We start from the raw sequence: 24,247 nt of genomic DNA, 5'->3' as shown, positions 1-24,247 counted from the left end.
TCTAAAAATAAATAAAATCTTTTTAAAAAAGTCTATTTAAATCTTTTGCCCAATTTTAAATTGGATTGTTTGTTTTCTTGCTTTTTTTTTTTAGTTATATGAGCTCTTTATATATTCTGCCTATAGGTCTATTATCAGAGATAAGGTTTCTTTTTTTTTCTTTAAAGATTTTATTTATTCATTTTTAGAGAGAGGGGAAGAGAAGGAGAAAGAGAGGGAGAAAAATATCAGTGTGTGTTGCCTCTTGCGCACCCACTACCTGGGACCTGGCCCACAACCCAGGCATGTGCCCCGACTGGGAATCAAACCGGCAATCCTTTGGTTCGCAGCCCACGCCCAATCCACTGAGCTATACCAGCCAGGGCAGAGATAAGGTTTCATACATATATTCTAGTCTGTGGCTTTTGTTTCTTCATTTAAAACTTTATTTATTTTTTATTTCATTTTTCCCCTTACCACTTAGTCCCCTTTTATCCCCCTTAAAATTTTTTTAAAAGATTTTATTTATTTATTTTTAGAGAGAGGGGAAGGGAGGGAGACAGAGTATCAATGTTAGAGAGAAACATTGATCGGTTGCCTCTCGTATGCACCCCAAAGGGGGACTGAACCCTCAACCCAGGCATGTGCCTTGACTGGGATTTGAACTTGTAACCTTTTACTTTGTGGGATGATGCTTAACCCACTGAGCCACACTGGTCAGGGTTTTTTCCTTCATTTTTTAATGGTTTTGTTTTGAAGCCTAATAAGTTTTATTTGGATGCAACCCAGTTTTCCAATTTTTTCTAATTGCTTGTGCTTCTGGTGTTATATGAGAAAAACTTTGCCCACCTAAGTGATAAAGATTATTACAGTTATGTTTTCTTCTTGAATTTTATAGTTTTAGCTATTATATTTAGACCTAAGATCCATTTTAAATTAATTTTTGTACATGTGGTTGAGTAAGGGTCTAAATTCATTTTTTATGTGGATATACTGTTGTCCCAGCACCATTTATTGAAAAGATATCCTTTCTTCATTAGATTGCCTTAGCATTTTTGTCAAAAGTCATGTGGCCAAATTTACCTTCATTTCTATTCCCTTGAACTCTAATACTTATTTTTATCCTAGTACCACATTGTATTTTATGTAGTTTTAAAATTTGGTTTTGTTTCCTGTTAACATACAGAAAATGAGGATATCATTATTATGTTTTTAGTATTTACTGATTTTAGAGAGGAGGGCAGGGGGAGAGAGAAACATTGATTGGTTGTCTCCCATTTACGCCCTGATTGGGAATTGAACCTCAACCCTTTGGTGTACGGGTTGACGCTCTGACCAACTGAGCCACCCTGGCCAGGGCAAGGATATCATTATTATACTATTTACTTTCTTTTCTGTTTCTCTTTTTAAAAAAGATTTTATTTATTTACTTTTTTAGAGAAAGGGGAAGGGAGGGAGAAAGAGACAGAGAGAAACATCGATGTGTGAGAGAACCATCTTATCTATCAACTGCCTCAACTATAGGCATGTGCCCTGACCACGCATCGAGCTGGTGACCCTTTGCTTTGCCAGGCGATGGCCAACCAACTGAGCTGCATTGGTCTGGGCAGTACTACTTACTTTCAATACTTTTCCTTTTTCTGCCTGGCTGGTGTAGCTCAGTGGATTGAGCGTGGGCTTGCGAACCAAAGGGTTGCTGGTTCAATTCCCGGTCAGGGCACGTGCCTGGGTTGCGGGCCCGGTCCCCAGTTGGGGACACATGAGGGGCAACCACACATTGATGTTTCTCTCCCTCTCTTTCTCCTTCCCTTCCGCTCTCTCTAAATAAATAAATAAAATATATAAAAAAAATACTTTTCCTTTTTCCACTTTTACTGTATAGTTGCAATTATTTTTCCTGTTCAGGTTCTCTCAGATCTGAGTGTGATCTGGAAACTTTTACCTAATGTTTGCTTTCTTGTCATGTTCCATTTCTAGGGGCACAAGTGTTTTTGCTTAAAGAGGATGCAGCTCTTCATGACTTGATTACAATTGTGTTACAATTTTTTTTGTAATTCTGATTCTGTGATAAAACTCAGAATGAAAGCAACTTCATCTTTTAGAAGTAATACATAAGTTTAAGAGATCTTGTATATGTTTTATCATTAGCCTCTGTGATGGCAAAGAAAAAATGGATATTTACAGTATTTTCTTTTTTTAAAAGAATTTATTTATGTATTTTCACAGAGAAGGAAATGGAGGGAGAAAGACTGGGAGATGAACATCAGTCGGTTGCCTGTCTCTTGCCTCCAGCTGGGGACAACCCAGGCATGTGCCCTGACAGTGAATCGAATTGGCAGCCCTTCGGTTCACAGGCTGGCGCTCAGTCCGCTGAGCCACACCAGCCAGGGCTACAGTATTTTCTTATCAAAGAAATAATTAAAATACATAACCTGAACATAGGCTATCGTGGGGTGCAAACATTTCCATTATGTAAAATGCATTTTCATGTCATTGCAAAATAATGACATGTTCGGTTTGACCTCTTGCAGAAGATGGGAGCCAGTTGATAATTGCATTATATCTGAATTCTCACTGTGGTAGAGCATATCCTTGTGGGCCTTTTACTGTGCTCTGAAATGAGTTAAAAAATCATCTTAGATGCAGTGAATTTCAGATTTACGGTTCATCTAGGAATACAGGGTTGCTTTTAGAAAATCTCTTAGTTCACTTTATGTTATTGAACTAATGGAAATAATATATAATCTGGGCAGATTATGGAAAGGCAGCAGAAATTCTTAACGTGATTGGTTGGACTATTATATATAATTGTAAATGCCACCTCATCATTATATTTAATAGTGAACTACTAGAAGCATTCCTTATAAGAAAGAAGCACATTTTTACCAGTTTTCTTACCAGTGCTTTAGATGTACAAACCAATACAAATATGAAGTGTAAGTAAGTAGAAAGTAGAGGGCACCATTAACTTTTACAGATGGTATTATATTTATAGAACACAGAGAGCATGAACTAGATACCTACTGAAAACAAAACATTCATAATCTGATTTTTACTTTAGTGTTACAAATTCCAGATATAATAATAACTTAGATTAAAAGCACTCGAAAAAATTTAATAATCCTTTGAATGATTTTTTAAAAAAAGATTTTATCCATTTTTTATTTTTAGAGGGAGGAAGAAGGAGAGAAACATCAGGGTGTGGTTGCCTCTCGTGTGCCCCCCACTGGGGACCTGGCCCACAACCCAGGCATGTGCCCTGACTGGGAACCCAACCAGCAACCTTTTGGTTCAGAGGCCAGCTCTCAATCCACATCAGCCAGGGCTGAATGGAGACAATTTAATATAAAGATTAACGAGTTATAGTTACTAACTTTATAAAAAAAGGAGTATACTAAGGTATCATGTAAGTAACAAGGTGTAAGGAATTGGCTGCTACCCCTAAAACTCTAATTCTGACTTCTTAGGTGGGCAATTATTAATTTAGTACTTTTTGGTGTATTAGGGGACATGTTGAAAGTCGTTCTGGGAGTGTGGAAAAATTTTAAGTGGGTCCAGCCATGGGAAGGGTCTGCTTTCAGTAGGCTGAAATAGTGTACCAAGCAGTGAGTGACTCTTGACAAGAAGTTAAGAGAAAGGTGCAGGACCCTTTTCTCTCCTGTGGTCTCCCTGCTGTGTTCCTTTGTGGCAGAAACTCACAAGGAGCCAGTTGGTTTGCTTCAGCAGAGTCCAAGAGGGTAGATCTGGAACTGGGACAACAGCCTAATGACTGCACAGGCTACCCTTTCGCTACTCAACATTCACACACACCCTTTTCACATAGCTTAACTTCCGGATAACAAAGGACTGTTCCCATCTCATTGGATACAGCTTTCCATTTTACAAAACAATTCACCTTTGCCCTCTCCCCGAAGTGCGATGCAGTGCTCCAGCAGTCATTGTACTCATCTCGGGGAGTTTGGTTTACTGTCCAGTCACGAGCTGTATTAATTCCTCCTCAGATTCACTCCTTACCCATTTGACTATTCTCTTATCTAACGGCTAAATGGTAAAGGAAATGCCAACAATACTTCTGTAAAACAGTAATTTGAAGGATAAGGGAGAACAGTTAACATGTCCAAATACATAGTATTCACAGAAACATACTCATAACAAGGAATATACTATGCACAGTGTCCACGTTTCTGCACCTTGTAAGAATTTATACCTTCCTTAACTCGTTACCCATTTGATTTGTGTTTCATTTGCTTTTAGCCAGGGCCTTAGTTGGTAAAGTTCTTCAGCTGGGTTGAGGTGACCCAGACCTTTATTCCTGAAGGGTCTGAATCCCCAGTGGATCTGCCTCGTTTTTGTTTGTTTTGATTTTCCGTTAACTTTTACTGATAAACAGGATGTACTGAAGAGGCAGCCCACAGAATCCCAGGGCTTCCAGACATGTTCCCTGACCATGCTGTGGCAGCCAACCAGTTTCCCCATTGGCAGTCGCAGCCCATAGAGTAACCCCTTCTTTGCTGGTTGCTTTAGAGAACAATGTCCTTTTGCATATCAATCTAACTCTTTTTGAAAGGTATTTCTTTTTTTTTTTTTTTTAAGATTTTATTTATTTATTCTTAGAGAGGGTAAGAGAAGGAAAAAGAGAGGGAGACAAACATTGATGGGTTGCCTCTTGCACGCCCCCAACGGGGACCTGGCCTACAACCAAGCATGTGCCTTGACTGGGAATCGAAACAGCGACCTTTCAGTTTGCAGGCTGGCACTCTGTCCACTGAGCCACAGCAGCCAGGGTGAAAGCTATTTTCTTTAGTTGAAAATATTCTTTGCAAAACTTCTCCAATCACATGATACCAATGCAATATTAAGTTCATGACAGGACTGGTATGATTATGGTGGAGTATCTTAGTCTGAAATGTGTACACACACCCATTTGTTCCTTTTTTTTTTTTTTTTTTTAGTAATTAAACTATTCACATTTTACCACCATGTTGTTTATTTCTTAAAGCTATCTGAGAGTATTACTTAATCCTGCAATCATATGAGGAAAACAACTTTTTTTTTTTGAAAGCTCCTACAATCTAGCCTCATTAGACTGCTCAGCAAGGGATGTTCATTTATTTTTTTAATTATTAAAATTTTTTTTCAGTTACAGTTGACATTCAGCATTATATTGGTTTCAGGTATATAGCATAGTGGTTAGACACTTATATAACTAATGAAGTGATTCCCCCCTATAAATAAGTCTAGTACACCCCCAATACCATATCTAATTATTAACAATATTATTGACTGTGTTCTCTATGCCGTACTTTACATCCTTGTGACCATTTAGTAACTGCCAATTTGTACTTTTTAATCCCTTTACCTTTTTCACCCTTTAAAAAAAAAATTCTTATAACTGAGGATATGTTTATTGATTTGAGAGAGAGAGAGAGAGGAAGGGAGGGAGAGAGGGAGAAAGAGAAGTATCGGTTGGTTGCTTCCTGTACTCACTCCAACTGGCAGTTGAACCCATAACCCCACAACTTAGGTATGTGACCTGACTAGTTCTTGAACCCGCAACCTTATAGTGTACCAGATGACACCGTAGCCAACTGAGTCACCTGGCCAGGGCTTCACCCTATTTTCTAACAATAGAGTGAGGCAAAAGTAGGTTTACACTTGTGAATACACCTTTATTGTATTATTATTTATTAATTATTGTAGTATTTTCCATGTGAAGAAATGTATACTTACTTTTGCCCCACCCTGTATATGAGGAATAAATCTTTAATAAGAATTTATTAAAGAATTTGTTAAGAATCTTTCTTAAAACTTTTAATTGAGATATCATATAAAGTATAGATAAAAAATAAGCACACCTCTGTAACCTAACACTCACATCGGAACACTGAACAGTAATGATGTGCCAAGAAGGCCCTCTCCTGTCCCCTCTCATTACTCTTCTCCCAAAGTCAACCACTTGCTTATTTTTTTAACCAGAGTTGTATGTGCTTTATTTTATTTTTTCTTCAGCTTTATTGAGGTATAATTGCCATTATTCCAGTTCTAATAACACAGATTTCTTTTCCCTAATTTTGACCTTTCTGTATGTGGAATTATATAACATGAGTGCTGTTATTTTATTTTTTATTTTTATTTTTTTAAAATTTTATTTTTAGACAGAGGAGACGGGAGGGAGCAAAACATCAATGTGTGGTTGCCTCTCACACGCCCCCTACTGGGGACCTGGCCCACAACCAAGGCATGTGCCCTGACTGGGAACCTAACCAGGGAGGGACCCTTTGGTTCTCAGGCCAGTGCTCAATCCACTGAGCCACGCCAGCCAGTGCACATGAGTGCTTTTATACCTGGCTACAAAAGTCCACTTCAGCTTATCAACCCTCTGATTGTGGGCAAAGGATTATACAGAAAAGTGTGCTTTTGTACCCTTATTAACAAAGGAATTTTTTAGGAGGGAAAAAATCAGTGTATCTCATTATTAAAATGGGTAAAAATTATGCCATCGTTACTCTTGAAATATTGAGTTGTTAAAACCAATACTCACAAGTAATTTTCAGTGGCTGGTAAAAGTATTTTTAATAGTGAATGAATACAGAATATGACTGATTTTCTTTAATTCCAAAGATAAGAACTGTCAGAGAAAAAATTAGCAGCAAAAAAATCCCAGAATATTAATAGTAGTAAAAACTTTGTCTAGGTTGGATTTTAGGTCATTCCCACCACCATTCCCTACTACCTCCAAGCCCCGCTGCCTAGCGTCCTTTCGTCCTTTGGAAGTCTTTAACAAATGCACTACACTGCATTATTAGGAGGGCAGAAGAGATTTCCCTGTACCACTTAACTGAATGTCCTGAAGCATAATCACATAATTTCATTTGCTTTTACAGGTATTTCCTTGGAAATGGCAGCTGTGACAGTGAAGGAAGAATCAGAAGATCCTGATTACTATCAATATAACATTCAAGGTAATCCTATTAATACAATTGTTCTTTCCAAAAGTTATTACTGGTGAAAATTTAAATTTATCAATTGCCTGAGTTCTTTCAATACTTTTTATTTATTGTTCCTCGATTGGCATGTGTACCTGTAATATATACTAGAATAAAATAGATTTAAAAAATTAGTACATTAAACTGAATTACAGGGGAAATGTAGAAAAGCCATTAGTATTCTTGAAAGGTATAGTAAAAGTGGCACAACCTAGAATTCAATTCCAGTTTCTGATATTTGCAAGGCATGAATGATCTGAAACTTTAATAGTTCTTTTTAAAAATTAAAAAAAAATTAATTCTGGGGAGTGGGAGAGAGGAACATCGATTTGTTGTTCCACATATTATACATTCATTGGTTGGTTCTTGTATGTGCTCTGGCTGGGGATCAAACCCACAACCTTGGTGAATTGGATGGATGCTCTAACCAACTGAGCTATTCGGCTTGGGCATTGAAACTTTAATAGTTCTATTTGTGCAACAAAAACAACTGTGTAAACATTATTATTATCTTAAAAATCTATAAAAAGTAAGACAATAAGTTTTAGCTATTTTTTATTACATATCTTTTTGCTTGATTATGAGGAAGGAATTAAAGTTTATAATTTCACAATGAATTTTGCTTTTAAGCCTTAATGGATTTTAGTTTAGAAGAATGTTTTCTAGATTTAATAATAAGTTTAATTTTTTTGCATGTATAAGTTATATGAAAACATTTAAAGAGTAAAATCTGATTAGTTTTTTTGTATATGCCTATCAAACCATCTTCACTTCAATCAAGATAATGGAATGTCCATAACCTCCAAGTTGCCTTGTGTCCCTTTGTCAATTCACTGCCCCTCCCCAAGCAACCACTGATATGTTTTCTATCATTTTAGATTAGTTTCCATTTTTTAGAAATTTATATAAATGGAATCATCACCAAGTATGTACTGGTTTTCTTGGGGGGGTGGTGTGCTGTGAATTCCTTCATTCCATACAATTGTTTTGAAATTCACCCATGGTGTTGCATATACCAATAGCTAGTTCCATTTTATTTCTGGGTACTATTCTATTGTATGGCTATACTGCAATTTGTTTGTCCCTTTGCTTATTGATGGACATTTAGTTGTTTCCAGTTTGGGCTGTTAGGAAATAAAGCTGCTGTCAACTTTTGTGTGCAAATTCTTGTGTGGAAATATGCCTTCCTTTCTCTTGAGTAGATTCCTAGAAATGGAATAGCTGGGACATATATGGTAGGTATTCAACTTTTTAAGAAACTGCCAAACTGCTTTGCACAGTGCATGAGTATACTATTTTACATTTCCTTCAGCAGTGTACGCTAGTTCAGATTGCTTCACATCCTCGTCAACACCTACGTGGTCAGTCTTAATTCTGTACAGTCATTTTAGTGAATATCTTAGACCTCATTTCGGTTTTAATATACATTTGCATAATAGGATTAGTTCATTTAAGGAGCTAAGCCATTATCAGTTCCAGAATATTACAAAAGTGTTATGAATTAATTTATTCTGTTTTGTAATGGGAATGAATACCTGTATCCATATATTAAACTGTTTTATAGTGAATTTCATGATTTTTATCTGTCAGTTTTGAACATTTTATTGCTTGTGACATTAGGAATTGCATGGCTAAAAGCTTGAGATAAATGTGAAGGTTTTTAATTAAAAAGTTAAAATTTTGGAAGATATTTAACCTTCATAGCAGTTGTTAGTACCTTAAAAACATGTATAAATTTATTAAATACTGTTTAATATTCTTTTTTTCAACAGATTGTTTAATTTTTAAAATAATAACTTTACCTTTCTGTTTAGTATTGTCTCTTTAACATTTCTGTCATGTTGACCAGGATTATAGAAGCTTTTTTTTTTCTGGTCCCCTTTTGAAATTGGGAATGTGATTTTAAGATGATGCCTGAATAATAAGAGTTGGAAATCAGGTATTATGAGAGGGGAAAGATTGTCTGAAATGATAATATCTTAAATGCAGTTGAAGAAGGTGGGAGCTAGACAACTAGTTTTTTTGTTTTCTTTTTTAACCTAGAAAGCGAGAGATACAGTCCATGAAGTTTGGATATTTTTCTTAATAATTGAATTTTGACAGTTCCTTGTGTATTCTGAGTAAAAGTCCTATGCGGTGTGATTTGCATACTTAGGGTTTTTTTTTTCCCTTGTATGGATTGTGCTAAAGTATCATAGCTAAGAAATCTTAGTCTGACCCAATATCATAGAGATTTTTCTTCTATTTCATAAAAATTTTTATAGTTTTACACGTAGGACTGTGATCAGTTTAGACCTAGGTTTTGTACAGAGTGCAAGATAATGAGTATCCAGTTTTCCCAGCATCCTCTGTTGAAAGGCTGTTCTTTTTCCATTGTATTACTGTTACATCTCTGTCAGTTTCTTGAATATATTCTGTTACATTGATCTCTGTGTCTGTCCTTTTGCCAAAACTACATTGTCTTGAAATCATATTGTAAGAGTCCTTCAGAATTGTTCTTTTTCAAAATTATTTTGCCTATTTTAGCTTCTTACCGTTTCATATGAATTTGAAAAGTCAGTTTGTTGATTGGTTAAAAAATCCTTTGGGGATTTTAATGACAGCTATGCTGAATCTATGGAGTTACTTGGGTTAAATATCCTAATATGGAACCCTGTAATTCTTGAGCGTGGCATATCTATCTTATGTATTTAGCTCCTCCTTGATTCCTTTCATCAGTGCATTGTTTTCAGTATAGAGATCTTGTACATATTTGTAAGATTTATATATAAATAGTTTTTTGGTGTTAATAAGTGGTACTGTTCTTTTACATTTCAGCTTCCAATTATTTATTGCTAACTACAATGGATTTTTACATTCTGACCTTGTATCTTGTGACCTAGTTAAAATTCTCTTATTCTAGCAACTCTTTGGTAAAATCTTTTGGCTTTTCTAAATAGACATTGTTGTTATTTTTCTTTTTTTTCCCCTTGTGGTAGTTGTGCTGGCTGGGATCATCTAGTGTTATGTTGAATTGGAATAGTGAGAGCGGGTAATCCTACCTTGTTCACAGTTTTAGAAGAAAATCTTTCGGTATGATAGCTGTGGGTATATGTTTTTGTGTTGGTTTGTGAAGAGTTTTTATGGTGATTGGGTGCTTGTGAAAGGTTTTTATTGCAGCTATTGAGGTGATTACATAGTTTTTCTTGTTTAGAATATTCAAATGGTAATTGACATTAATTTTCAAATGTTGAATCAGCCAGGTATTCCTGGGATAAACCCTACTTGGTTAATATTTATTTATTTTTATGTTTCATCCTCACCTGAGGACATTTTTTAAATTGCTTTTAGAGAAAGAGGGATTGAGGGAGGGGCAGAGAGAGAGGAGGAAGCAAGAGAGACCGCAGTATCAATCAGCAGCCTTCGTGTGTACCCTGATCCAACCCACAACTTGTGTATGTGCCCTCACCTGGAATTGAACCTGTGACCTTTTGGTCCACAAGACGACACTCCAACCAGCTGAGCCACACTGGCCAGACCCATACTTGGTTAACTTTTAAGTTTCTTTTTATAGTTACAGGACTATTCAGTTTACATATTCTTGATTGGTTTGGTGGCACATTGTATCTTCTTTTAAGGAATTCATGTATTTTATCTTTAAGCTTTTTTTATTATAATGTTTGTAAGGGTTTATCCTGATCCCTCATTTTCAATTTTGTAATTTGTGCCTTTCATTTTTTTCTTGGTTGGTCTAACTCAGGAGTATCAAGCTTGACAATGTAGATATTTAGATCAAACAGTTAATTGTTACTGATATTTGTTGTATGCTATGTGTCTTACGATGTTCAGTGAACTCAGTGACCTCTAACCACTAGGTGGGTATCAGTAGCAACTTCCGAGTTACTGGAATTAAAAGATGTGTCCAGACATTGCCATGTTCCCTGGGGAACAGTATCATTCCCAAAACAGAACCACTGGTCCATCTCTGTAGTTTTCTCGAAAAATATTTTTCCTCAGTGATCCAACTTTTATTTTGCAGTTTTTGCTCTTAATGTTTCCTTTTTTTCTGCTTGCTTTAATTTTGTTTCTTAAGATAGAAGCTTAAATCATTGATTTGAGATCTTTTCCAGGACAAGCATTTAATGCCATACACTCCGCCCCCCCCCCCTTAAGCGTTAGTTTAGCAATACCTCATAAACTTTGATGTGCATTTTCATTCAATTCAAAATATTTTCCAATTTGTCTTGTGGTTTCCTCTTTGTCCTGTGGTTTATGTAGAAGTATGTAGTTTTAATTTCTCTAAATTAAAACTTGTGGACTTTTCAGATATCTTTCTGTTAATGATTTCCAGTTTATTTTTATTGTGCTTAGAGAACATTCTTTGTGTAATTTCATTTAACTTTGTTAAGGTTGATTGATAAAGTGGTACAAACCTGCTCTATCCTTTCTGATATTTCTGTCCACTTGTTCTGTAAATTGCCGGAGTGTAGAAATGTCCAGTTGCCTGTGTGGGTTTGTCTGTTTCTCCTTTCATTTCCGTCACTTGTGCTTCATGCATTCTGAAGGTCTGTTCTGTCAGTCTCGTCCGAGCTGCTCCTTTTGGGCAACTTTCCTGGCAACCAACCCTTGTCCCGACTTGTAACAACCTAGATCAGTTTTGTCTGTTTTTGTATTTCATATGATTAGAATCCTTCAGCAGGTTCTCTTTTGTTTCAGTCTTCTTTTGTAAAACAGAATTTGTGAGATATATTGGGGTGTACTTCATTTTTTGCATTGTTGAATTATATTTCTAAAATGCTTTTTAAAATGAAATGTTTAAAATCTACAAACATTGTACATCTGCCCAGGTTTACTGAAAATCTTTTGTTGTCCTCATCTCCCACATGGCATGCGTGTTACATATGTAATTGACGGCCCTCTTTGAGCTCTCCCAGATTACCACTTTTCCCTGTTCCTCTTGAGTTAACCGTTTTATCAAAATGAAGGTTGTCCTTCCTGATAAGGCTTTTATACTTTTACTTTGTATATAATCCCACAGAAGTGTCTGTGTGTGTATCTCTGCACGTGTATTTTATGTATAGTATTTTCTCAGCTTTTAAGCTTGACATGAATGGTATCATATGTATGTATTTGTATGTGTTATTGTGTGTCATTCGGTATAAGTTTTCACGATGTATGTATTTTGTCACGTGTAGATTTAATACTATCATTATGGTAGTTACTTTGCGATCATTTGTTCATTCTTCTACATAAGCACATTTGTGTTTTCTTCCAAAACGTTGGTATCCCCAAATGGGCTTGTACGTGTTTCTGCGTACAGGTCAGTCTCCCTGTAAGATAGTGGGACTCGGATGTGAGTGTTGGTAACATTTGGTTTTCACAGTGACATGACTAGCGTTTGGAATCTGAGGGTCAAATGTGAATAAAATCCAAATGTGTGCTGTTAAAACATGTAGCTAAAATCAAACATCATAGATAATTTGAAATTTTAATGATCTGTGACAGTATGCTAGAAGAAATTAAAATTTAGCAATATTAATTTGAGGCCAAAAAAGGAAAAGTTAGGTATAAATAGTAAGATTACATAATATATATAGTAATAAGTTACTAAGTTGATAAAGCAGTCATTAATTTTATATACCTAACAATGTAGTCTCAAAATAATTGACATTATTGTGATGTGTTTACAAATCCATAGTCATTGAGTACTTATAAATGATAGAGTATTTGAACTCTACAGTATATCCAGAACTCGATACCTAGCAAATACATGTATTACAAATCATGGATCTTTTACAAAAATTGACTTTATAGTTGTTCACAGATAGCTTTTAAAAATTCCCTGAACGTAATGTAATTTATAACTTAGTAATAAACAGGTTATTTAAAATAGAAATCCTGTATAATGGAACCCTAAGAAATACACTTTGACATAACAAGGACCTCATAAAAAAGAATTTAGAATAGAACAATATTGAAAATACCACATACTTAAACTTGTGAAAAAGCAGTTGAAGCAACATTTAGAAGTCAGTTGCTACCCTTAGGTATCTTGTAATTAATTTTTTTCTGTATGTCTTTACCCAGGATCACATGACTAGGAAGCCGTGAATCTGGCATTTAAATTCAGGGCTCTTCCATTCAGTGCCTTGCTCTTAGTTATGATTCCAAATACAGTTTTTTGTATTTTCTATAAAGTTGTGTTCCTGTGTGATGTGTCCTTTGCTTATAATGTGTGGTTTTGTGCCTCTGTGAAATTCCTCATGCGTTAGCAAACCAAAGAGTCTTAGGGTATTTTCCAAATAAATAGTCAGAGATAGTTTGTATTTCATATTCATGCAAGATGTTTCATGTTCAGTAGCCATTGAAAACACTTTTCTTTCTGTTTTAAATGTTTCATTACTAGAGTGCTGGAATAATAACATGCAAATGTGTTATCATAATCTGTATAGCACTTGGTGAAGGTTTAATTAACCCCAAATACTTTATATGTTAATAATTGGAAAGAACCATGTTAAATTATTAAAAAGTGCTTATTAATCTGCAGAAAAGGGGGATTCTGAATTAACTGTTAGTTTGTCATGTTTCTATTTCAAAGGAGATTCAAGCTTACTGGTAGCATAATTACATGACTTTAGAAATCCTAAGAAAAGTATAACAACTTGATTCTGCATTTTTCTTCAGTACGACAAAAGATTAAGCAAATATTTGTCAAGGAAGGAACAAATACACCTTGTAAAATAATCCTGCACTTATAATCTGTTCGATGTAAAAGTTACAGTTTGCTGTTATGAACCTTTTAACTGTTGTTTTAAAAAACCAATATTCACCATTTTAGACATATCATTCCCATTCACTTCATGTCTAGTCATTTTCAAAAATTCTTCTGACTGTCTATATATGAATTTATCTGAGCTCTATTTTTTCATTCACTGAGACTGTAAATTGGCACCACTCATTTTGTCAGTCTTCTTTTTTTTTAATTTTGCCCTGTTTTGTTCAGGAAAAGGCTGTAGTATTCCATATCTTTCACCCAAATTTCTTTACTAAAGTGACCCAAAATATATTTTTGGGATTGCTTTTGAAGTATTATCTTTGTATTCCAAAGCAGGCCCTTCTGAAACTGATGATGTTGATGACAAACTTCCCCTTTCGAAGTCTTTGCAAGGTATATATAACTTTTCACTTCCATTTTCCCACATACTGTTTTTATTCAGTGTTTCTTTATATTGGATGGACTGTGTTTTAGTATTTATATTCGTATTATTACTTTTCTAAATGGAAAAGGAAAAATGTATTGGCCTTTTTATTTTTTGAAAAACATAAATGAACTTCACAAGCAACAATTTTTCAAAACCAATTTTCCCTTTTGTGAATCTAGTAATGAATCTCGAAATGGGTACATGACACACTTTCATATTTAAGGTAAAGTACACATTTATAAATACCTTATATCAGAATAGTCAGAAGTAAGGTTTTTATTGTATAGTTAGTAATGTAAATATCGGTAAGGACATGTTGATACTTAGCTTTTTGAAAGATTGAGCACTTGTAAATCCCTAAGTTCATTAATTGAATACTTTTTTGAGAATTTTTGTAGTGTTCCCTAACTTGATGATCATAGGCTCTTTGTGATGGCTTTTGCTTCTGTCTGTCCTGGCTTTGAGCACATAAGATGTATTTTTAGCTTTACTTTTTTGATGTAAATGTAATTGCTTATTTCAGATTTTGAAAGAACAACAAGGACACAAAGAATCATTGTTTACATGCACTCTTGTAATAATTGTGAGGGTAGAACAACCACCTTAAGTGTTGGTATTCTTTACCCAATCTTTACTTTTTTAAGTACTGGTCTCTTCTCCATTACCTCCCATTCCTTTGACCTCACTCACATCTTTGTTTTCTTCGACATTAGAGTCAAAGAACCTAATGCTTCGTAAATCCAAATGTTGAAGTTTTAAAAAAGAAGGAAGGGTCTCTGCGTTGAGAAAATATATTGGAAAAAGTTCAAGAATAATTCATTGATCTAGATTTATAGATTTGCCTAGTGTTTTGAGCTCAGGTGAGTTTTCATAGTATGAAGTGGAAAAGATTCCCAAGATGATTATGGTACTATAAAGCTAGATATCGAAAACCAAAATATTTGACCTTAGTATGGCATTTCAAATTACAAAACACTGAACACTGAATGACAGTTTTTGAAACTGATCAATGCTTTTTAAAAATCAAGGTAAAATATATTTAAAACCTGTGTCTCAGTGTTGTATGTTTACTATAGTTTCTGAAATTAGTTGTCAATGGATGACAAAATGAACTTGATTTTTTTTTTCCCTTTGCCCCATGGGATTTATTTTTTACTCATAGGTAATATATTTATACATAAAGGCAGGGATTTTCAACCCTTTCCATGTTAGCAGCTCGGATATTTAAGGACAGAGGATGAATACTTTGGGGCAGTTTGGGTACTTAATTCTAAGTGGCTCTCTAATGTTTTAGTTGACTATTTTCCTATTTATGAGTAAAGCTTCTGCGCTAGTAGGATGAGCCTGTTTACCTTGTGACTGCCTAACCTGATACATTGCTTTATGTTCCAGTTTTTAGAAGCAGGCAGATTATATTACCTGAATTAAAATGCTTTTGAGACTAAAGGTAGTATCTTAAATTTTAACTTACGAATTTCCTTTAAGTTCAACTTTGAATAAATAATGGGGATTGAGTTTCCATAGCTTCCACCATAGTAAAAACGGAAAGCAGGAAACATGTCACAGCAAAACCTGAACTTGTTTATCTAGACTTTAACAGAGCCTATGAGCAAAGAAAGAATTTACTGTGATTTGTGTTTTTTATGTGTGAGTCATTGGCAGATGAGCATGGTACATTGAAACATAATTGTTCTATTTCTCAAATTCTAACATCTATGAGTAATTATATTGTATAGTTACAGTGACTAACAGTAAATCCCCAAACCTACTTAGGTTTACACTATATGTTTTACATTTTAAAGTAAGTTTTTGAGTTTTCAAATAGAAGTGTTAAATGTTTTCTGAATTAGAGCACATTGTTTGAAATAACTACTGAGTTAAAGAATCAGTTTGTGTATGTTGTATTATATATTTTAAATGGTTTGCATTGTTACCTAGTTTCTTTTCTCTCACTGTAGGTTTTTATTGGTTTATTATATGTGGTTTATTTTCTTTTTAGGAAGCCACCATTCTTCAGAGGGCAATGAAGGAGCAGAAATGGAAGTACCAGCAGAAGGTTAGAAATAAAGGGACTTTTATTTTGCTGTATTTGTGTTATGTTTGCATTCTATGTTATAGAGAATACTATCCTTAAGACACCTTATTTGGAAATAAAAAGATGATTGTTTTGGTATGCCTTCTTAGCCAACAGGTTTTTTTTTTTAGTCCTAAGATGTAATATGCCTCTTTTACTATACTGAATAATAAAGCATATGGGGACGGAAACTTGAGTGGTAAGTAAAACTCTTCCTGATGCAAAATGCTGCCCCTTTCTTTCCTGGTCATCTTGTGCCATATTAACATTTTTTTAAAGAAAGAAAGGCTTCAGATTTTAGAATTATTATTATTACTGACTCGGTTCCTATTTCAGTTTTAAACATACTGTTTAACGGTGTCAATTTTAAAGGTAGGATACTATATTCTACATAAGATTAATAAAAGAAGGTTTTCCTCTGTGCTTATTTTATACCCACAACTACCCCGTGAACCACATTTTCTGTTTATCAGCCATCTTCCTTTACTTTCAGGATTGAATGAATATTTAACTGTGGTACAGCTTTTTAAGTTATTGGAATCTTGAGTTAAACTGTTAGGATATAGAATGGCTTTCCTATTTCTAAGTGGTTTATATAGTTTCAAAAAAGTTTTTATAGATTGTTCCCAAGGAAAATGACTGGTAAGGTAACTAAATCTTGTTTTAGAATTACATCTCTCATAGACTGGTCGTGTTACACCTTATTTTTCTAGGATAAAAATGAAGTCTGTTCTGTAACTTTATACTCCGTATATTTGCTGTTTTTATTTTTAAAAATCATTACTTTGATCTTTTACCCTTTCTGAGTGGAGGGAGTTCTTAATCTTTCCAAATTGAATTTTATAAATAAGGTTTCTAACTGGAATATATTTCTTGCAGAAATAGTAAGGTGCTCATTTGAAAAAATATTTTAGATTTTTTGAGATTTTTTTTTAGAAAATAGTATACATGAAATTTTTTTTCTGTGTGGATATAACTAAATATTTTCTCTGTAACAAAATCTACTTTGAATGGGTGGTATTGAGAACGAAATACCTATATATAATATACATGGGACAGGTTTCATTAGGCACTATGAATGACTTCCCAGCTTACAATAATTAGATACTAGGCTTTCACATACTTTATTTTTGAGGAGATTTTTGTTGTTTTATCGCAGTGTTAATAGAGTTGAATCAAACCTGGGTTCTGGTCTTCACTCCTTTACTAACCAATAAACAATCTTTGGCAAATCAATTAATCTCTCAACCTTTGCAAAATCAAAGAGAGTTGACGAAGATACTTTCTAGCTTCTAGCACTAACATTCTGATGTACATATATTTGTTTGGTGCAGTAACACATATATTAATGAAATATTTAATTTTTAAAAGAATCTTGCATATATAGTTAGGGGATGTAGTCCTATATGCATTTTTATAGTCATTGTCTTATAAAGGTCCCCACTGCAAAAAACTGTGGTTTGATTTAACAACTAAATCACTCCTAGGATTTCTGAAAGCAGAGGAGAAATAGTAAACAGGAAAGAAAACAATAAAGCCTTTATTTTCATTTTAGCATTTTCTAGTTATACTAGGAAAATAACTGTGACTTTGGTAATCTTACTCCTCTAAAAATACAAGTTTTTTGAGTCCATCAATGCAGGTAACTTGGTATTATCTAATAGTTTTCCAGAAATTTTCTGCTTTTTGTTTTTTTATCCCTATTTCTAATTAAAGGGGCCAGATATTTTAGTAAATATGAGATGAAATAAAATGCCAGTAAAACTTTATAGTAGGCTGCTTTTGGAGTATCAGATCAATAAAATGTTGGAACATAGAAAGTGCTTTATAATGAATGTCATTTTAGAATTTTATTTTTTTCAAGATTCTACTCAACATGTCCCTTCAGAAACAAGTGAGGACCCTGAAGTTGAGGTGACTATTGAAGGTTAGTTATTGAAAAGCCTTGATTCCAAAAGTTTACTTCTGGTCATAAAAACACTTGTCACATTCACATTTCTAAGTATGCATTTCATTCATTCTTAAAGGAAACTTGTGATAAGAATTGAAGCATATATGTGTATGTCTGACCAAAGCAGCCCGCTTCCCAGCAGTGCGCCCAGCGCTTTGGGAGTTTTAGACACCAAAAGTAAGCTGTGAAAATGAGCAGGGACCAGGCTATACCCTTTCATTGGGAATTGAGAATAAAAAATGAAAACTATGACCAGACTGGAGGCACATGAAAGCAGATTCTGTGATCTGTTACTGGGTTGTGATAGCTAGATCTAAGTAGTATCAGTAACCCCTGTTATCTACCTGAAGAAAGTGGAGAAGAAAGTGTTGATAGGTTAGTCAATTTTTAAAGGGAGTTTTCTCCTAAAATACTTTTAGAGGCTAACATATAACCTGTTTTTGAATCAGTAGCTACAAATATATTCTAAACTAATCTTTGTAGCCAAAGTTGCTTTAAACCTAGTTTTTCCTTCTTCAAAGATAATGCATGAATGCAGATGAGCCAGTTTATCCTGAATTATTTAAAAATTCAGCTAATATAACTGTTAACAGTATCATTCATATTTAATATTTAAGTACATATTTTTTTCCTTTTACATTGTCCTTTTACACACTACTCCCCTATAAAGTTTTGACCCTCAAAGTAATTCTTTCCTAAGGAAAAATAGTGAAACAAAACAACAAATTACATTATGTTGTGTTTACATCTGCCCTGCTCTAAAGTCCCAGTTCTCACTTTATTGTGTATACATCTAAAAGTAATTTGATAAATATACATGTATATGTAGTTAGTTTTATAAAATACATGCTTTCAGCACATACAACATTATAATGAACATTTAAAATACACATATATCACATTTCCCATAGGGTTTTTTCCCCTCCCATAACCCATAGTACATCTTGGTACTTCATCATTTTTTTTTTTTTTTTAACTGCTGCATAGCTTTTCTTGGATTATCTTCTTTCTCTCTCTCTCTAATAACATATCTTCTCCTGGTGTTACTTGGTTATTTATAGTATTTGGCTACTTAACAACTAACTACTCAAAATGTATGTCTTCATTGTTTCTAAAAAACTATAAATATATTGATTGGTAGCTTTCACCTAACATGAGATTCTTCTCATCCTTCATGTCTCAAAATAACATATATATTTCTTTTATCATTCATATAATTTTGCTAACCTAAAAGCAATTTTGGATTATTTATAGTTTAGCATTAAATAATTTAATTTTTTAATTTATAAACCTCATTAATTATCAGAAAAGGAAATCTTAAGAGTTTATAAACATTATAAATACTGAAAACTTTGTCTTTTCTATACAGATAGGGAAAAGAGATTATATTAAAATTTATTAAGACAAAGGTTTAAATAGGAAAATAACCAAGTTATTTTTTTATCATACCTTAGAGCAGATAACAGCTGTATTAAAATTGTCTGGAAAGGAAACACATGCTTTTGTAGTATAAGACTTTTAAAGAGATGTTAATGATAGTCACAAAATAAATGACTCATGAACCTGAAATGTGTCAATCTTTTCAATTTTAAGTCTTTGGAAGGAGTGTGATAAATCTTATTTTTTTTAACTAAAACATACTACAAAAAGCTTTATCATCCAAACTTGTCAACAAGTAGGAGAGTTTTGCTATTTAGATGGCTTTATGTTCACAGTACCAGTGAAATACCAGGTCTGTGTAAGTAATTACTTTACAGAGTAGATTTCTCTATGGCACATATGTATGTGAACAAACTATATATCAACCTTAATTAAATTGCTGCCATATTAGCCATGTATAATGCGTATTTTTTACCCAAATTTTAGGGGGAAATAAGGGATGCGCATTATACATAGGTAGTACTAATTCCGTATCATATAAATGCTTTTAATTCTTTTATTTATGCTTATGCGTTAAAAGTGTAACTCTAGAAAGCATAACAATATCCTTATGCAAAACAATACCCTGGAATATGATAATTGGTTTTGCTGAACTTATGGCGAACTTACAACGAAAGCAGTTTTGGCCAACGATCCAACGAAATGAAACGAAGAGCAACATATTGTTATCCTCAGAGTAAGATAGATGGTGCCGATTGTTACCCACTTGATGCGATAGGTGACGCGGACTTTATTACCATCTGGTGAACAGCACGACATTTCTCTTCATACACTTTAGGCGGGAGAAATTATGGGAAAATCCCTTGGAAAATGTCGAAACGGTTTTCGTACACTGCAAGCTTTAAGCTAAAAGTTATTAAATATGCTAAAAAGCATGGCAACAGAGCTGCCGAGAGACACTTTGGACCTCCTCCCACAGAGAGTGTCATCAGATTGTGGAGGCAGCAGGAAGAAAAGCTTCTTCAGATGCCAAGACAGAAGAAGGCAATGCGAGGGAAACCTCCAAAGTGGCTGGAGGTGGAGGAGGAGGTCAAGACTTGGAATTTGGAGAAGCGTCAAACTGGGATCTCTCTTTCGACCAAGATGATACAAGAAGAAGGTAAAAGGATTGCACAAGAAAAAAACATTGATGATTTCTCAGAGACGCCTAAATGGTTTTGCTGTGTATAAAGTACTTAGACGGATTTTTATCAGTACATTAAGGAGGGTAAAGTTTAAGTCTGTGATATTAACAAGGAAGGTCAAATGAGAACTTGTACATTTGTTTGATAAATACTATTTTTTCTGGAAAGATTGCAGAATGGTAGAAACTCATTAAATATAGTTCAGAAATTAACTTTTGGTATATCTTCATAATAGAAAAAATATACAGGAACTGAAATTGTGATTTTTTTGGTTTGTTTAATGTAAATGATCCAGAAAAAGGTCCCTGTTGTCATATGTTTAGTTGGGGTCAGGGGAGGAATTCCTGCCTTTCATGAACAAGGCAAGTTTGAAAGGAAAGGTATATGTAGAGAATGATGTTAATTTTGTTCAGAAAAATACTGGAAGAAGAAGATAAATGAAGATAACCCTGCATGCCTGTGGATGACTTTTATTTTCTCCTGTTGTGTCTTTCTGCATTTCCTAAATGTTTATAGAAAAGATTAAAAAAAGAACTTGGTTGTCTAAGTTTGTCAGGTTTTCCACACTTTGATACATTTATTTGAAATTAATGTGGCGTTCTAAGGGGGCTAACTGGCATTAATGCAGAAGCATTATCTCTGCAGGATAACGTTCCTTACCCATTGCCGGTGGTGTGCTCTTCCATTAGTGGTGATCCACCTATGCTTACACCAGTGGTACACCTTTGTAAGTTGTGTGACTTAGGTTTGAGAAGTAGCCCTTAGAATTATACAACTGTGCCAGCCTTAATTTCATAAGCACCATGACTGTGTTTTTAAGTAAAATCAAATTGCTCTCCCATCTTTGACATGTGCTTATCTTTGATGTATGCTGAGAACCTCTTAGCCCAACCTTGTTTGAGATCTAGCTGTCATGAAACAAGCTAGTATGGGAAGTTGTTTGCTTTCAAAGCGGTTCACTAAGCATGCAGTTCTCTTTTAGGGCATTGTTTCCCAAAGCTGAGCCATTCACACATGTTCGTTCTCCTGTAGCCCAGCCTTACCCTATTCATTACTTAGTTTTTTCTTTAACTTGATTTTAAGCAGATTCATTTAAAAATTAATTTTGGATCTTCCAAAGTAAAACTATCTTGGAAATTTAAAAATTTCTTTCTTTCTCTTATACATTTTAAAATATGCATAAATATTTCAACAAAAGAATGCAGTTCTACATGTAGCCAGTTCACATTACCTCATACAGTAGTACGTGGACTACAATTTGGATCGCACTATTTTAGCACTTCAGTAGTTGGATTACGTGTTGTCCTCTGATGGTATCCTTTTTTGTGAAATTCGTGCTTAGGACGTTGGTAAATATTTGGCTGCTGCATATGATTAAGGCTTACACTGTTCAGACGTTCATTTAGTCATTCTGCAAATGCCAAGCAGGTTGTATGTACTGGAGAAGGACTGCACTAGACACCAAGGGTGTAGGAGTGAGTGAGGTAGGCAAGGTTCTCTGTAGGGTGCTGAACAAAGGAGCAACAGGTTCTGTCCTTCACTTTGGAGAAACAGGGCTGCTGTGTTGCAGAAGTCTGAGAGCAGAGCATAGTGGAAGCAAGAAATCCAACTTAGGAGGCTGTTACAATGATCTAGGGCAGATAACATGGTGCTTTAGAACAGGGTGGTAGAAGTGGACATAAGGGGTTGGATTCTGGGTGTGTTCTGCAGATAGAGCTGATGTGCTTTGCTGTTTGTCATTGTTTAATTATTGTACTTTTTATTTTTAAAGATCTTACTTATTCATTTTTAGAGAGGGGAAGGGAGGGAGAAAGAGAGGGAGTGAAACAGACGTGAGAGAGAAACATCAATCACACGCCCTGGCCCACAACCCAGGAACATGTGCTGACTGGGAATCCACCAGTGGCCTTTCCGTTTGCAGGACAACACCCGACCCTCTGAGCTACACCAGTCAGAGCTAATCGTGTAGGTTAGGATTTAAAGATTGTGTTAGTGGAGTTACGACCTGGATCCACGGGTGAAAAATGCCAATTATTAATTTGAATGTGAAGAGTAATTAATGATTTTGAGTAATTTCAAAAGGGATACAGTGCCTGGTTGATTTTGACTTGTTTTTTACTTACTTTGAATGGGTATCAGTTTGTATGACAAAACATTACCAATTTGGTTATGAAAATAAAAGTATCAGAAAAAGCTTCATATTCTATTTATGTATTTACAAATGAGATTATAGTAACATTTTAACTCTGAATCTGTATTATCTCTAACTGTATTTGTAAAGGTAATGCTAAAAGAAAAACAGATTTTTTTTCTAAATACGAATTTTGAGTTGGGGACTGTTGCTGCCATCTTTTGAGGCATGGAACCACTACCGGTACTGGTAGAATAACTCATTTCTGATTAACAGGTTTTAGATGTTAAAAATATTTTGAAACTTGTTTTTTTAAGCTTTTAGTTTTGATGCTGTGAGTAGTTTGGGCTTAATTTTGAAGCACCCTGAAATACCTGTCTTTTTACACAAAAGTGGTTGTTTATAAAGTTGAAACACCATGATATTTAGAAATGGTGCTATTTCCTGGACCCAGTTATTAGAGGTAGAGTCTTGGAGTTTTCTTTATATTCTCTGCTACAGAGAAGTAATTTTGATTTTGCAGTCAATAAAAACATTTCTCATCCTTTCTTAATACCAATTACAGGGTCTTGTTTTTTTTTTTTTCCCCCAGCAGAGTGGAGAAAAAAATGTAAGGTGTGACTAAGTTCATAGCTATTATGATTTAGTTTCATGTTTTATATGATTTAAGTGGGTTACTCTTCTAATGTAATATGTGGTATGATATTTTATCACACATAATTAATCTCTGCATTTGTTCACATACAATAGACTGAAATTCATTATCTGTCCCTTTAGAAATGTGATAACACTTTTTAATTTTTTATAATCTTTGTTAAAGATTTTAAATCATTTGTTGTCTTATTAGAAAATACTCTCCCAGATTTGCCTTTTTTCTATTTACTATCAATGAGGTTTCTTTTATAAGTGTATTTATACCGTTAAACCCTTTGTGTTCTAAAATAGGTTAGACCGAAGAAGTGAGGTCGTGACACTAAAGAACAGCACTCTTAGCCTTTCACCTTGGCCTCAGTTTCAAAGAGTGTAGATTATAATTGAGATTAATATAATAATTGCAGTTCTTCATTATCATCCTACAGCTATATTTTCTTTTTCATTTTATGTAATTTAATTAACCAGTTTAAATGATGATCTATAAATATTTTAGGCAATTAGCCTATAGGGAAAATACTTTTGTTTTAAATGTCATTGTTTAATGTTTGGGAAGAAATATCAATATTAAACAATTAAAATGCTTTGATAATATTTATAGATAAAACTAGTATATTTCATTTTACCTTTTGGAAACTGGCATAAAAATACTCTTAGGGTTCTTAAAATCTGTTAGGAAGTTGGAAAAGAGGATTTATTCTTTCAGCATGTTTCCAGAATTGAAGGCCAA

The 24,247-nt window shown here is 34.3% G+C and overlaps 1 protein-coding gene across 22 annotated transcripts in view; it reads left to right on the top strand.

Moving 5' to 3' along the window:
• GTF2I (general transcription factor IIi) overlaps positions 1-24,247 on the top strand; it is a 114,891-nt gene that overhangs the window by 45,024 nt on the left and 45,620 nt on the right. For 5 of the 22 annotated variants that reach the window (XM_045204543.3, XM_045204540.3, XM_045204556.3 and 2 more), the window contains 5 exons: positions 6,864-6,941; positions 14,053-14,112; positions 16,146-16,202; positions 18,085-18,147; positions 20,390-20,710. In XM_045204543.3, coding sequence (XP_045060478.1) covers positions 6,864-6,941; positions 14,053-14,112; positions 16,146-16,202; positions 18,085-18,147; positions 20,390-20,710 — 579 coding nt within the window. The remainder of the gene's footprint in view (positions 1-6,863; positions 6,942-14,052; positions 14,113-16,145; positions 16,203-18,084; positions 18,148-20,389; positions 20,711-24,247) is intronic. The other 17 variants (XM_045204544.3, XM_071222305.1, XM_045204548.3 and 14 more) reach the window with 11 other exon arrangements.

Source organism: Desmodus rotundus, chromosome 1 (genome assembly GCF_022682495.2).
Source record: "Desmodus rotundus isolate HL8 chromosome 1, HLdesRot8A.1, whole genome shotgun sequence".
In the NCBI taxonomy this organism is placed as follows: Eukaryota; Metazoa; Chordata; class Mammalia; order Chiroptera; family Phyllostomidae; genus Desmodus; species Desmodus rotundus.
Note: the sequence above shows the minus strand (reverse complement) of the source record. Positions and strands in the feature narration are given on the sequence as shown.